The sequence below is a fragment of the Schistocerca americana genome, chromosome 1 (assembly GCF_021461395.2).
Source record: "Schistocerca americana isolate TAMUIC-IGC-003095 chromosome 1, iqSchAmer2.1, whole genome shotgun sequence".
NCBI lineage: Eukaryota > Metazoa > Arthropoda > Insecta > Orthoptera > Acrididae > Schistocerca > Schistocerca americana.
The window spans coordinates 214009689-214025088 of NC_060119.1; the positions used below are offsets into that span (position 1 = coordinate 214009689).

At 39.4% G+C, this 15400-nt stretch overlaps 1 protein-coding gene across 2 annotated transcripts in view; it reads right to left on the reverse strand.

Annotated features, from left to right (window-relative positions):
* Positions 1-15400, reverse strand: part of LOC124621578 (cytoplasmic dynein 2 intermediate chain 1) — a 168893-nt gene that overhangs the window by 115983 nt on the left and 37510 nt on the right. For both annotated transcript variants that reach the window (XM_047147152.1, XM_047147153.1), the window contains exon 9: positions 4622-4771. In XM_047147152.1, coding sequence (XP_047003108.1) covers positions 4622-4771 — 150 coding nt within the window. The remainder of the gene's footprint in view (positions 1-4621; positions 4772-15400) is intronic.

The window sequence follows — 15400 nt, forward strand, 5'->3', positions numbered from 1 at the left end:
TTTGTGAATATGAACACAGATAATTACGTACACAACATACAAGTTACTATATTGATGACAGTGGAAAAAATGTTATTAACTCTTTGTCAACAGCAATACAGCTCACAACAAAATGAAATCATAATTTCATTTTACAATATAGTACTAAGCAAAATGAAATGGGTTGGGGGGGGGGGGGGGGGTTGTCCAATAGTATAATGTAAAACAATGATGTACAATGCAAGGAATAATCATGCTTACCTAAACAAGCTTAGTTTTTGCCATTCTGTCTGCCATATGACAAATAGCAACTGTTATGTTCTAAATACATTTACAACACTGAAAAATCATATGATTAATAAATTTTCTGGGAGGCTGGAAACCCTGAGCACCTTGTTATGAGGCTTGACTAATAACACTCATAAGAAACTTCCTGGCAGAGTAAAATTGTGTGCCACACTGGGACTCGAACTCAGGACCTTTGCCTTTCACGGGCAAGTGGTAGAGGAGTTAACCTGCAAAAGGCAAAGGTCCTAGGTTCGAGTTTTGGTCCGGCACACCGTTTTCGTCTACCAGGGAGTTTCGTATCTGCGCACACTCTGCTGCAGAGTGAATTTTTCATTCTGGATATACTCATAAGTATTGAATTATAAATAGCAAATTCATTAAGAAATGGTAAGTTCAGGATGGAATAATAACAATATTATTTAAAGGATAGACTGGTGCTCGCCACAGGAGGCACTGAGTCACAAACAGGCACAATGGAAAGACTGTTAAACATTTAAGTTTTCAAACTGTGAAAAGGATAGATTGGAACTCATCACAGGAAGCAATGAGACACAAACAAGCACAATGAAAAGACTCCTAAACATTTAAGCTTTCAGACAAAAATGTCTTTCTTCAGAAATAGAAAACACCCACGTACACATGGCCACTTTGGTCAGAATGTGACTGCTTTTGATGTGAGCAGCAATCTCAGGTAGGCAGTGAGGTAAGGATATGTGGGGGACATGTTGTGCTGGCTGTGAGAGCATGCAGGGATGTGTTGGGTACAGGATAGGGCTGCTAGGTGCAGAGTTGGAAGGGTGTACTGGGCAGGGAGAAGTGGTGGAGCAAAAAATACAGGGGTAGAGGAGGTGGATAGAGAAGGGAAAAAGACTGTACATGTACTGGAGGAATAGAATGCATATATGGTGCTGGAGAGTGTGCAGGGAAGGGGACAGGTTGGTGAAGGACAGGGACTAGCAAAGGCCGAGGCTAGGTGGTTTGCAGAAATGAATGTTATAGGGAGAGTTTCTACCTCTGTGGTTTATAAAAGCTGATCTTACTAGGAAGGATCCAGATGGCACTGACTGTGAAGCAGTCATTCAAGTGAAGCATACTGTGTTGGGCAGCATGTTCAGCAGTTGGATGTTCCAGATGTCTCTTGGTTACAGTTTGGCAGTAGCTATTCATGTGGACAAACAGCTTATCAGTTGACACGCCCATATAGAGAGTGCCATAGTGATTGCATCTTAGTTTGTAGATCACATGACAGCTTTCACAGGTAGCCCTGCCTTTGATGGGATAGGACATGCTTGTGCAGGACTGGAATAGGTGGTAGGGGGAAGATGAGTCAGGTCTTGTCTACGGCGGGGATATAGGCCATGGGGCAAGAGGTTGGGAGCAGGGATGGAGTAGGGGTGGACAAGGATGGTGTGTAGGTTTGGTGTGTGGTGTAGTTGCACTGTGGGAGCAGTGGGGAGGATAGTGGGTAGGATATTCTTCATTTCAAGATATGACAAGAAGTAGTTGAAAACCCAGCAGAGAACATGATTCAGTTGCTCCAGATGTGAGGCATAGTGATTCACAAGAGGAGTGCTCCTCTGTGGTCAATCAGTGGACATGCGGGAGGTGGTTGGTGAATGGAGAGACAAGGCATGAGAGATCTGTTTCAGAACAAGGTTGGGAAGGTAATTTCAGTCTGTTTAGGCCTTAGTGAGACCCTTGGCACATTTAGAGAGGGACTGCTCATCACTACAGATGCAGTGACCACAGTTGGCTAGGCTATATGGAAGGGACTTCTTGATATGGAATGGGTGGCAGCTGTTGGGGATACTGTTGGTGGTTGGTAGCTTTGATGTGAACAGAAGTGCTGATGCAACCATCCTTAAGATGGCGGTCAACACCAAGGAAGGTGGGTTGTTGGGTTGAGGAGGACCAGGTGAAGTGAATGGGGGAGAAGATGTTGAGGTTTTGGAGGAATGTGGATAGGGTGATCTCACCCTCAGTCCAGATCAATGAATCTGTACCAAGTAAGGGGTTTGGGATTCTGGGTGCTAGGAAGAATTCCTCTAAATGGTCCATGAATAGTTTGGTAAAGGATTGTGCCATGTGTGTGCCATTTCTGTGCTATGGATCTGTTTGTAGGCGATATCTACAAAGGAGAAGTTATTGTTAAGAGAGAATGTGGTTGGTCATGGTGACCAGAAAGGAGGTTGTAGCTTTGGAGCCAGTCTGGAATTGGGAAGTGTACTGTTCAATAGCAGCAAGGCCACGGGCATTGGGATGATAGTGTAGGAGGCAGTGGCATTGACAGTGGTGACCAGGATGCCAGGTGATAAAGAAAAAAGAACTATGGAGAGTCTGCAGAGGAAATGATTGGTGTCTTTGATATAGCAGGGTAAGTTATGGGTAATAGGTTGAAGGTGTTAGTCCACAAGAATAGAGATTCTCTCTGTGGTGGCACAGTAACTGGTCGCAATGGAGCTCTCTGGGTAGTTGGGTTAATGAACTTCATGGAAGGTAAGTGTGGGTGAGTGGTGCGGGTGAGAAGAGAGACAGACTCAGGGAAGATATTCTGCGATGGGACAAAGAGTTTGAGGAGGACAGGAAATAATGCTGGATTTCTACCCTGCTATCCCTCCCCCTCCCTGCCCCATGCCTCCTCCTTATCCCCACCATTCACCCCAGACTGTTGGTCTGGTTAGATACAGTCACAGTCCACAGTTGGAGCACACCAGCCAGAGACAGTGGCCACATATGTGTGGGTTGTGCTTGTATGAATGTATGTGTGTTTCTCTATTTCCGAAGAAGAACTTATTTGTCCAAAGGTTTTGATTTGATTTGGCAAAGGATGGTGCCATGTGTGTGCCATGGACCTGTTTGCAGGTGATATCCACAAAAGAGAAGTTATTGTTAAATGAGAATGTAGTTAGTCATGGTGACCAGAAAGGAGGTTGTAGGTCTGGAGCCAGCCTAGCGTTGGGCAGTCTTTTCATTGTGCATGTCTGCAACTCAATGCTTCCTCTATGTGGTGAGCAGCAATCCATCCTTTTCATAATGCAATTGTAACTTCATTAAGAGATGAAGCAGTTAAGGACTGAAAAGTTGACAGTGTCAGGTGACTGCCCTTGTACTGGATATTAGTGTGGTAGTAGAGTGCAGGATAGGAAAGGCACATGAATTAATGGATATGACCACAGTCTTTTTATGGATGCCCATTGCAATGCCCTCTTTATTTTCAAGAGTGTGCAGGCATTGGGCTCTTTGGAAATCACCATGTAAAGAGCGTAACACTGCCAACACAAAGGTTTGCTGTCATAGGCAACAAATAGACCACAGCAGTCACTTCAACAACTGTGAATTGTAAAAGCAAGTAGATGGGTCAGAATACAATAAAAGAGCAGTTCAATTCTTCACTGACACATTTCCATGAACAACCAAACATCACAATCAAGCGATTCAACTATTTATCCAAAAACCAATTACATAAACACGTAGTTTCATTTCATCTCTGCTGTAAAGGTACTTTGATCTCCCTTCATTTTGGTGTCTTTTTCTTAATGGAACACATTAATTAGGGTGGACACTGATAACATTAACAATATTTAGTGCTACTTATTATTTCTAGAACATCTGTACAGTAATAAAAATTATATTTTTGAGAAATCTACACGCAGAATATAGAACTTTTGTGCAGACAGATGGCACAAGTGAAAAATTTTTAGTAGCCTGTGTTTTAACTGCCTCCTCTGTAATTGCAATGATAATTCTGTTAACTGATAAAAATATAAAAATAAGTGCACTAATGTAAATTTATTTTTATTTTCATCTCACTTTCTGAAACAAAAAAGATTATTGGACTCTCAAACAATGGAAAGTCCAGGATGGAATAACAACAACATGTAAAACATAGATTGCCACTAACCACATAGATGATGCACTGAGTTGCAGACACGAACAATGAAAAGAATACTAGAAATAAGTTTTCAGACAAATCACTTCCACAGAAGTAGAATCTACACATATCCATGCAACAACAGCTCTTACATACCTGGCTACTGTCTTTGATTTATATACAATTTTGGACACAAAAACTTATGTATTTCTGGTGTTCTCTTCATTGTGCCAGTCTGTGACTCAGTGCCTCCTCAATGTGGTGAGTGGCAATCTGTCCTTTCCATATTACTATTTCCCATTCAGTAAATGCAATATTTAATAGACGTATTTAAGACATCAAAAACATGAAATCTGAAATATCAAATGTGTGCCGATACTGATAAAATGAGTGAAAAATAATACAAAAGATGTTGCTGACATACCATGCATATGTTCTGTGGGTTATTAACAACCTAACATTTAAAGCATCTGCCTGACTTGCCTGTGAAAACAATTGTATTTCATTATTCTTATCATCTTCTTTTTTGAGAGTATGGAAAGACACTGGGTTCTGTGTCCATTTATTTTTCATTGTTATCTCTTCTGTCTGAGTTTCTTCAGTTAAATTGTCTTCATTAGTTTGAACATATGCCTGTGAAAATAGCACATAATCAGTAGTTCAAGTTTTTGCAAAAAACTCATAAAACAAAAACTTCAGATAAGAGTTAAGTCATGTAAAGACTCATTAAACATATGTAGTCACTGAACTACACATGAAGGTACAGTAAACAGCAATATAAAAGAATTTGTGTAAAATAACCTTTAATCTTGGAAGACAGAGATTTTACAAAATATTCATGTTTTCCTGTTTTGCGATTGCACATGTAGTTTTTTTTTTTTTTTTTTTTTTTTTTTTTTTTTTTTTTTTTTTTTTTTTTTTTTGCCAATGTGATTCAAATGTAATGTAATTTGTCACTTTATGTTCATAAACTTATAAATGAATGGTGTTTCACAGATCAGAAATTGAATTAAAACTAATCTCCTAAGGAAAATTGCATTATAACACACACACACACACACACACACACACAAACACCTATGCACTTACTAGATTACAAAGTTAATACGTTATAATTTCAATATCTGTCTTTTAAGAAGTATACACGTATCATAAATCAGTTAGAAGTCTAAGAATACCATTTTTTTTAAACATTTTACTCTTTTCCTGATGTTGACAAAACTTTCATCATTTGAAAGAAAACAAAATTATTTGTCACACATTATTAACTTCATTTATGGGTAACACATTTTACTGTGAAATGTTTATTTCTGTTTTTCATCTCACAAATTAGAAAACAACAGTATGGTAAGAAATTTCGCTGAAGCAATTTTGAGAGTCATATGGCGTACAACAGCAGCTTGTCCCTTTCTATGCAATTTTTACTGCATCTTCAGTCAAATTTGTCTTCTTTGCTGCTTAGGGCAGTCTTTCAGGAAAATAAGTGATTTGGGCCTGTTTGCACTTGTAAATCCAGAGGTTAGGTACACCCTCCATTGCTAAGTGGAAGAGAGGTCAAAACAAGTGAACATGTGTCTTGGCTTACCTGTAGACATTTGATAGTTTCAGATAAAATGGCAGATAAAGTTTTCAAGGTGCTTTATGTGTCTTTCAGCAAATAAGTAGCTCAACCAAAAAGTGGCACAGTGGCTATTGTCACGTCTCCACACTTTTAAGTTTCATGTTCAAAGCTTGATGTTGTTTCTTATTTTTCCAGCGCTCCTTCATCTTCTCCTCATGTTATCTTCTCTTTTCTTTTGCCCATGTTTTTCCCAATTTCTTATTTCTTCTGCACTGAAAAGCTTCTAAATTTAGTATTTTTTTCTTCAAAAGTTTTCTGCCTGTTATTTATTATTCTTTGATGTTATTTTTTTTCTAGTTCTTTCCTTATTTCTGTAAACCATGCTACTGTCAATTTATTCTTCCAGAAATACAGGAATATTTTTTTCATTAGCCGTTTCTCATTAATTCAGTAGATGTGACCAAAAAGATTAATCTTCCTTACATTTTTGTAGGTCTTCTAGTTACATTTCATTTTCCAGCCATCTTTAGTTTATTGCACCCACTATTTTTCAAGTAACCCATCATTCAAATACCTCTGTTTTGTTCAGTTTCTAGCCCAGTGTTAGGCATTTACACCCATACAACCTTTCTGGTTTTATCACTGTGGTGTGTCTTAGTTTTGTTTCTCTAGCCGTGCATTTCTTCTTGTAAATATTGTTTGTCAAACCATATTCTCTCTCCATTTTGTTAACATTGACATCTACTGCATTTTTCCAGTCCATTCTGTTGTATAGTTTCTTTACTTACTCATTCTATTTTACCTATTTGTGTTTCTAAGAATTTCGGTGCATTTTTTGTATTTGTCATTAATTTTGTTTTTTTCAGCTGAAATTTTGAGAGCAGTTCTATTTGCTGTTTCTTCCAGAAGATTTATTTAACAATTGGGAATTCATATCAATGTATAGCTGCTTATTTTATAATTCACCATGTATCAATATTTCACTCTTGCAAGATTGTACTTTTATGTATCTTTAATTGTGATGGTATAAGTCATGTTTTTACATGCACACTGGAAAACTGGCTCTTCACACCATATTATATAACCACCGGCATCCTCTGGCCACTTCAAAGATAATGTAAGCAGCTTGCATAATAAAGAGACCCACTACCAGCTCCCATGACACACCACAGATCGCATTGTGCAAACTGGGGTGCCTTTATGATGATCTTAGATGATCATTTCACTTATGTTTATGTCAGTGGTTGCTTAAACATAACGTAGCAAAGTTTGAAACCTGTGGTTTGATCATCTATTTTCCACAACCATATCAACTGGGTCATGTCAACTGCCAGCACATTAGCATATTACACAAACACTATTGCATTTATTTTGACAAAATTGGCTTATATAACCAAAGGTTATATTTTGACAATGACTTGGATTCTACTCACGTCTAACGATTTGTATGTAAGTAAGAGAACAAATCAATTGACTCATACATTGATTTAACTGTTTACTCTGATATTTTTCGATGCTTTCTCTGATACTTGTACTTTTATTGTGCTTTAATCTGTTGCAGTTGCAACACTTGATGATGGCCTAAGGCCAAAATCTAAATTGTGAAATAAAAACTGTTGTACAGCCAAATGGCTGTTATATCCTTCAGAAAGTTTTATATGACTGTGTCTCCATACAAAAGTAAAATCATTAATTTATTTGAATAACTGTGTCTGTCAGATGTTTTGAAAGTATCACAAAATCTTCTGCAAAAGCCAGTCAGTAAATGTTCATTCCATTTGTTTTCCTTGCTAAAATCATTGGTTCAATTTTGTGATTTTTTTTAGCTACAGATTTCAGATACGTATTATTTTTTCCAGAAATAGTTAAACAGTAAAGATGATAAACCACTCCCTTGTCCAACACATTTTTATTTCAAATGGCTAAGATATTTCTCTCATAACTTTAACTTCACATATTGTATGTTAGATTTTCACAAACTATGTTTGCTAATTTTGCTTCAACATCAAATTTTCTAATGATTTTTATATATCATTTCCATGCCTACCAAACCAAATGCGTTCTTGAAATCAATAAATGATACTATTGAAAGTTTGCTGCTTAACACTCTGTGAAAAATTACTGATTTTAATTTAAATATCTGTTCTGTACAGGATCTTTCCTTTTGAAAAACACCATGATATTGTTTGTCTAAAGTTTCTACAACTCTGTCCAAGAGAATTTTTGATAGTATTTTGTGTGGCACTGGAAGAAATTAAACTCCTTTGTAATTGCTGACATTTTCTTTGTCTCTCTTTTTATGTAGCAGCTGAATTAGTGCTGTTTTATACTCTTCTGGAAACATGTCCACAAAAAACTGCTGTGGACCATTTATAATTTTTGGTTTTGACCATTTCAACAATTCCACTGGAATGGAGTCTTCACCACTTGCTTTGTTGTCTATGAGTGATTTGACGGCTTCATGAATTTCTTACTCTGCTGGTAAGAAATCTTCTTCCAGATTTTGTGATATTGCTGGAAACACCAGTTTAACTGTTGGAACTGGACAGTTTAAAAACCTGTCAAAACAATTTACTATTATTTCATAATTTTTTTTGTTATTTAATCCTATTTTGGAATTTTCATCAGTTTCTCAAATTCTCTCATAGTGCCCAGAAATGAGGAATGTTCTCCCCACTAAGCTTCCGACCCCTCCCGCAGTGTTATTCCGCAGCCCATCAAACCTACACAGTGTCCTCGTCCATCCCTTCTCAACCCCTGCTCCCAATGCCTCGCCTCGTATCTCCATAATAGGCATAGACGCAATGGTAGTCTCACACATTCTCCCAACACCACCTACTCCAGTCCGATTACATGCTTCAACTATCCCAACAAAGGCAGGGCTACCTGTGAAACCAATCATGTGATCTACAAACTATGTTGCAACCACTGTGCTGTGTTCTACAAGGGAATGACATCCAACAAGCTGTCTATCCATATGAATGGCCACTGACAAACTGTGGGCAAGAAGCAGCTGGACCACCCAGTTGCTGAGCATGTTGCTCACCACAATGTTCTTCATGTCAATGACTGCTTCACAGCCTTCTATTCCAACAATGCACCACAGTCTTTTTACCTCTCTTCTTCCCCCCCCCCCCCCCCCCCCCCAATCTGTCTAACCTCCTAACTGCATGGAGATGCCCTACCCTCTCACACCTCGAGCCTGTATGCTCACACTAGCAACATTTTGCCATCCCCCATCCCTATACTGCTATACCTCCCCCTCCCTGCCCCAGCCTCCTTACTCCCACCACCCAGATTGCTTCTCTCATCATGCACTGCTGCTCACAATCTGGCCTTGGCAGCCAAAGAGAGTGATCATGTGAGTTGTGTTTGCATGAAAGTGTGTATGTTTGCTATCTACTTCAGAAGGCCTTCTGGTTGAAAGCTTACTTGTTTAGCTTTTTTTGTTGTGCCTTTTTATGACTCAGCATCTCTACTATATGGTGAGTAGCAGTGCAGCCTTTTCATAATATAGTTATTATTCCATCATGGATTTTTCATTGTTTATATAATAAGTATATGAAACTTATTGTGGAACCTAGTTGCAATTTTACAATTAATATAATGCCCTTATATCCCTGAACTTTGAACTGTAACAGTCCATAAAAACCCACTTAAAACGTACATTCTCCAGTCTAATTCGGGATGAGACATGTAAACAAAAAGTTGTAATATGCTGGAAAAAATTATATCAATAAAACTAACTACTACATTGCAATTATGTTGAAGTACAAAAGCACTGTAAATGATAGGAATATTTTCTGCGAAGGGAGCCTCTAGTAATTAAATGTAAATACATTATTGCAATTACATATCCAAGAAGTTATATTCAAAACAAATCATAGACACAGACTAATACAGTAATGTGCTTGCTGTACAGGAGCAAACACACATTTATATATTTATTTTAAATACATATTTTAATTGTTATTTAATCAAAAACCCATTTTAAACAATGCCGAGGATTGTTTGGAATTGTTTAAAAGGTATATAAGATGTCAGCCATGTTGGCAGAGTCGGTCAGTACTTTGTGTGAAGTTGGACAGGAAGCATGTAGCTTGTGGAGTAAGATTCATTTCATTATTGTAAGTATGTTAATACTTATTTGAGTTTTGTAAAGATGCTTTGATTTTTTGAGATCGCAATAAATACTTTGTTAAAACATTATACTTGATTAAATATTCATTTAACTTTATAGTTAAATTTTATAGTAGCTGTCTAGGAATCCAGGATCATGGCAGTGACAGATCACGATGAATAAAAAAATAAAACCCCAATATTATTTTTAACAACTAGCTAGTAACTTTAAATCACATAGTGACTGAAATCAATCTGTAAAATAAAGAATTTCAATATTTATGATTGATGCTGCCATTTATCCAAAATATATTGTTAGGTGTTAGTGTCAGTGGTGTTGAGAAACAGCTGAAACTGTTAAAACTGAACAGTGCACCAAGGCTTGATGGAATCCATAGGAGGTTCTATACTGAATTTGTGTCTGAGTTAGCCCCTCCTCTAATGGTCATCTATTGTACATCCCTCAAACAAAAAGCCATGCCCAATTCTTGGAAAAAAGCACAGTTCACACCCGTCTACTAGAAGGGTAGTAGAAGTGATCCACAAAACTAATGTCCAATATGCTTGCCCTAAGTTTGTTGTAGAATCTTAGAACATCATCTGAGCTCAAACATAATGAGATATCTTGAACAGAATGATCTCCTTCATGCCAACCAGCATGGATTCCAAAAAAAATGATGTTAAACATAACTTGCACTTTTCTCACATGACATACTGTAAGATTTGAATCACGTCAGTCAGGTAGATGTAGTATTTCCTGATTTCAGAGAATCATTTGACTCAGTAGCACACCTAAGCATATTGCCAAAAGTACAATCATTTGGGGTATCAAGTGAAATTTTTGACTGGACTGAGGACATTTTGATAGGGAGGGCACAGCATGTTATCTTGGATGGACAGTCATCGTCAAATATAGAAGAGCCTCAGGGAAGTGTGTTGGGGCCCTTGCTGTTCATGCTGTATATTAATGACCTTGCAGACAATATTAATAGTAACCTCAGACATTTGCAGATGATACACTTATCTATAATAATGTACTGTCTGAAAGAAGCAACATAAACATTTAGTCAGATTTTGATAAGATTTCAAAGTGGTGCAGAGATTGGAAACTTGCTTTAGATGTTCAAAAATGTAAAATTGTGCACTTCACAAAACGAAAAAACATTGTATCCTATAATATCAATTATTCACTGCTGGAATCATTCAACTCATACAAGTACCTGGGTGTAACACTTCATAGGGATATGAAATAGAATGATCACACAGGCTCAGTCATGGATAAAGCAGGTAGTAGACTTTGATTTATTGGTAGAATACTGCAGTGCAATTAGTCTACAAAGGAATTGCTTAACAATCAGTTGTGCAACTGGTTATAGAATACTGCTCAAGTGTGTGGGATCTGTACCAAATAGGAGGGGATATTCAACATATATGGAGAAGAGCAGCACAAAAGGTTACAGGTATGTTTGATATGTGGGAATATGTCACAGAGATACTGAAGAAACAACTGGCTGACTCTTGAAGATAGACGTAAACTCTCCAGAGAAAATCTACTAGCAAAATTCAAGAAGTGCCTTTAAATTATGACTCTAGGAATATACTACAATCCCCCTGTTTATCACACACATAGGGGTCATGAGGATAAGATTAGAATAATTATAGCATTCACAGAGGGATTCACACAATTATCCTTCCTATGCTCCATACATGAGTGGAATGGGAAGAAACTCTTGTAACAGGTACAATGGGATGTAACCCCCGCTATGCATTTCATGGTGGTATGCTGAGTATAGATGTAGGTGTAGAACACAAGTTCGAAAATTTTCATAAATCTGTTTAGATTCTAGCACGGAAAGAGGACTATAAATGTTGGCAATGAATTTACTCAAAAGGCATGTTCCATTAGATAATGGTAAAAAGGCAACAGGACTATTTTTGATATGAGAAAGGCATTGAATTTCATGAACCACACCTCACTTCTTCACGAATTAAAGATGTATAGAATCAGGGACACTGATTTACAGCAGCCTGACCTTCCTTATGACAGGGAAAACGAAGTAATTGTAACTTATAATTCTTGTAATTACTCCTCAAACTGGAGAACAATTTCTCAAGGACACCTCTAGGTTCAATACTGGTTCCCCGTGTGGAATGTTTCCCTATTATATATATATATATATATATATATATATATATATATATATATATATATATATGAAAACAAAGATGATGTGACTTACCATATGAAAGCGCTGGCAGGTCGATAGAAACACAAACAAACACATACATACACACAAAATTCTAGCTTTCGCAACCAATGGTTGCTTCGTCAGGAAAGAGGGAAGGAGAGGGAAAGACGAAAGGATGTGGGTTTTAAGGGAGAGGGTAAGGAATCATTCCAATCCCAGGAGCAGAAAGACTTACCTTAATGGGAAAAAAGGACAGGTATAAACTCGCACACACACACATATCCATCCGCACATACACAGACACAAGCAGACATTTGTAAAGGCAAAGAGTTTGGGCAGAGATGTCAGTCGAGGCGGAAGTAAAGAGGCAAAGATGTTGTTGAAAGACAGGTGAGGTATGAGCAGCAGCAACTTGAAATTAGCGGAGGTTGAGGCCTGGCAGATAACGAGAAGAGAGGATATACTGAAGGGCAAATTCCCATCTCCGGAGTTCTGACAGGTTGGTGTTAGTGGGAAGAATCCAGATAACCCGGACGGTGTAACACTGTGCCAAGATGTGCTGGCCGTGCACCAAGGCATGTTTAGCCACAGGGTGATCCTCATTACCAACAAACACTGTCTGCCTGTGTCCATTCATGCAAATGGACTGTTTGTTGCTGGTCATTCCCACATAGAAAGCTTCACAGTGTAGGCAGGTCAGTTGGTAAATCACGTGGGTGCTTTCACACATGGCTCTGCCTTTGATCATGTACACCTTCCGGGTTACAGGACTGGAGCAGGTGGTGGTGGGAGGGTGCATTGCACAGGTTTTACACCAGGGGTGGTTACAAGGGTAGGAGCCAGAGGGCAAGGAAGGTGGTTTGGGGATTTCATAGGGATGAACTAAGAGGTTACGAAGGTTAGGTGGACGGCGGAAAGACACTCTTGGTGGAGTGGGGAGGATTTCATGAAGGATGGATCTCATTTCAGGGCAGGATTTGAGGAAGTCGTATCCCTGCTGGAGAGCCACATTCAGAGTCTGATCCAGTCCCGGAAAGTATCCTGTCACAAGTGGGGCACTTTTGTGGTACTTCTGCGGGAGGTTCTGGGTTTGAGGGGATGAGGAAGTGGCTTTGGTTATTTGCTTCTGTACCAGGTCGGGATGGTAGTTGCGGGATGTGAAAGCTGTTTTCAGGTTGTTGGTGTAATGGTTCAGGGATTCTGGACTGGAGCAGATTCGTTTGCCACGAAGACCTAGGCTGTAGGGAAGGGACCGTTTGATGTGGAATGGGTGGCAGCTGTCATAATGGAGGTACTGTTGTTTGTTGATGGGTTTGATGTGGACGGACGTGTGAAGCTGGCCATTGGACAGATGGAGGTCAACGTCAAGGAAAGTGGCATGGGATTTGGAGTAGGACCAGGTGAATCTGATGGAACCAAAGGAGTTGAGATTGGAGAGGAAATTCTGGTGTTCTTCTTCATTGTGAGTCCAGATCATGAAGATGTCATCAATAAATCTGTACCAAACTTTGGGTTGGCAGGCCTGGGTAACCAAGAAGGCTTCCTCTAAGCGACCCATGAATAGGTTGGCGTATGAGGGGGCCATCCTGGTACCCATGGCTGTTCCCTTTAATTGTTGGTATGTCTGGCCTTCAAAAGTGAAGAAGTTGTGGGTCAGGATGAAGCTGGCTAAGGTAATGAGGAAAGAGGTTTTAGGTAGGGTGGCAGGTGATCGGCGTGAAAGGAAGTGCTCCATCGCAGCGAGGCCCTGGACGTGCAGAATATTTGTGTATAAGGAAGTGGCATCAATGGTTACAAGGATGGTTTCTGGGGGTAATAGATTGGGTAAGGATTCCAGGCGTTCGAGAAAGTGGTTGGTGTCTTTGATGAAGGATGGGAGACTGCATGTAATGGTTGAAGATGTTGATCTACGTAGGCAGAGATACGTTCTGTGGGGGCTTGGTAACCAGCTACAATGGGGCGGCCGGGATGATTGGGTTTGTGAATTTTAGGAAGAAGGTAGAAGGTAGGGGTGCGGGGTGTCGGTGGGGTCAGGAGGTTGATGGAGTCAGGTGAAAGGTTTTGTAGGGGGCCTAAGGTTCTGAGGATTCCTTGAAGCTCCGCCTGGACATCAGGAATGGGATTACCTTGGCAAACTTTTTATGTGGTGTTGTCTGAAAGCTGACGCAGTCCCTCAGCCACATACTCCCGACGATCAAGTACCACGGTCGTGGAACCCTTGTCCGCCGGAAGAATGATGATGGATCGGTCAGCCTTCAGATCACAGATAGCTTGGGCTTCAGCAGTGGTGATGTTGGGAGTAGGATTAAGGTTTTTTAAAAAGGATTGAGAAGCAAGGCTGGACGTCAGAAATTCCTGGAAGGTTTGGAGAGGGTGATTTTGAGGAAGAGGAGGTGGGTCCCGCTGTGAGGGAGGACGGAACTGTTCCATGCAGGGTTCAATTTGGTTAGTGTCTCGGGGAGTTGGATCATTAGGAGTAGGATTAGGATCATTTTTCTTCGTGGCAAAGTGATATTTCCAGCAGAGAGTATGAGTGTAAATGGATATGGATATGTGTGTGTGCGTGTGTGTGTGTGTGTGTGCGAGTGTATACCTGTTCCTTTTTCCTCCTAAGGTAAGTCTTTCCGCTCCCGGGATTGGAATGACTCCTTACCCTCTCCCTTAAAACCCACATCCTTTCGTCTTTCCCTCTCCTTCCCTCTTTCCTGATGAAGCAACTGTGGGTTGCAAAAGCTTGAATTTTGTGTATGTGTTTGTGTTTGTTAGTGTCTCTATCAACATACCAACGCTTTCATTTGGTAAGTTACATCATTTTTGTTTTTAGATATATTTTTCCCACGTGGAATGTTTCCCTCTATTATATATATACACACTACTGGCCATTAAAATTGCTACACCAAGAAGAAATGCAGATGATAAACGGGTATTCATTAGACAAATATACGAGGGCTATCCACAAAGTACATTACGTTTTGGCATTAAAAATAAATTAAGTATTGGAAATTTTTTTTATTATATACAGATGAAAGCCACACTTAAATACTACTTTTCTACATAGTTGCCATTTAAATTAAGGCACTTATCGTAGCGATGGACGAGCTTGGAAATTCCTTCGTCGTAAAATTCGGCCGCCTGCGCCTTCAACCACGTGGTTAATGAGTAACCCGGTAGAAATACGATTTTTGTGAATTTTCTGGAAAGAGGCACTACAATAAACTCTCAAAGGTATTGCCAAACTCTGCAAAACCTCAGAAGAGCAATACAAAACAAGCGCAGGGGAAAGTTGGGCTCAAAGATCTTGCTGATTCATGACAACGCCCGGGCCCACACGGCAAATGTCACTCGTGAAGTTCTTGAATCTTTTAAGTGGGAGTTGTTTCCTCATCCGCCGTA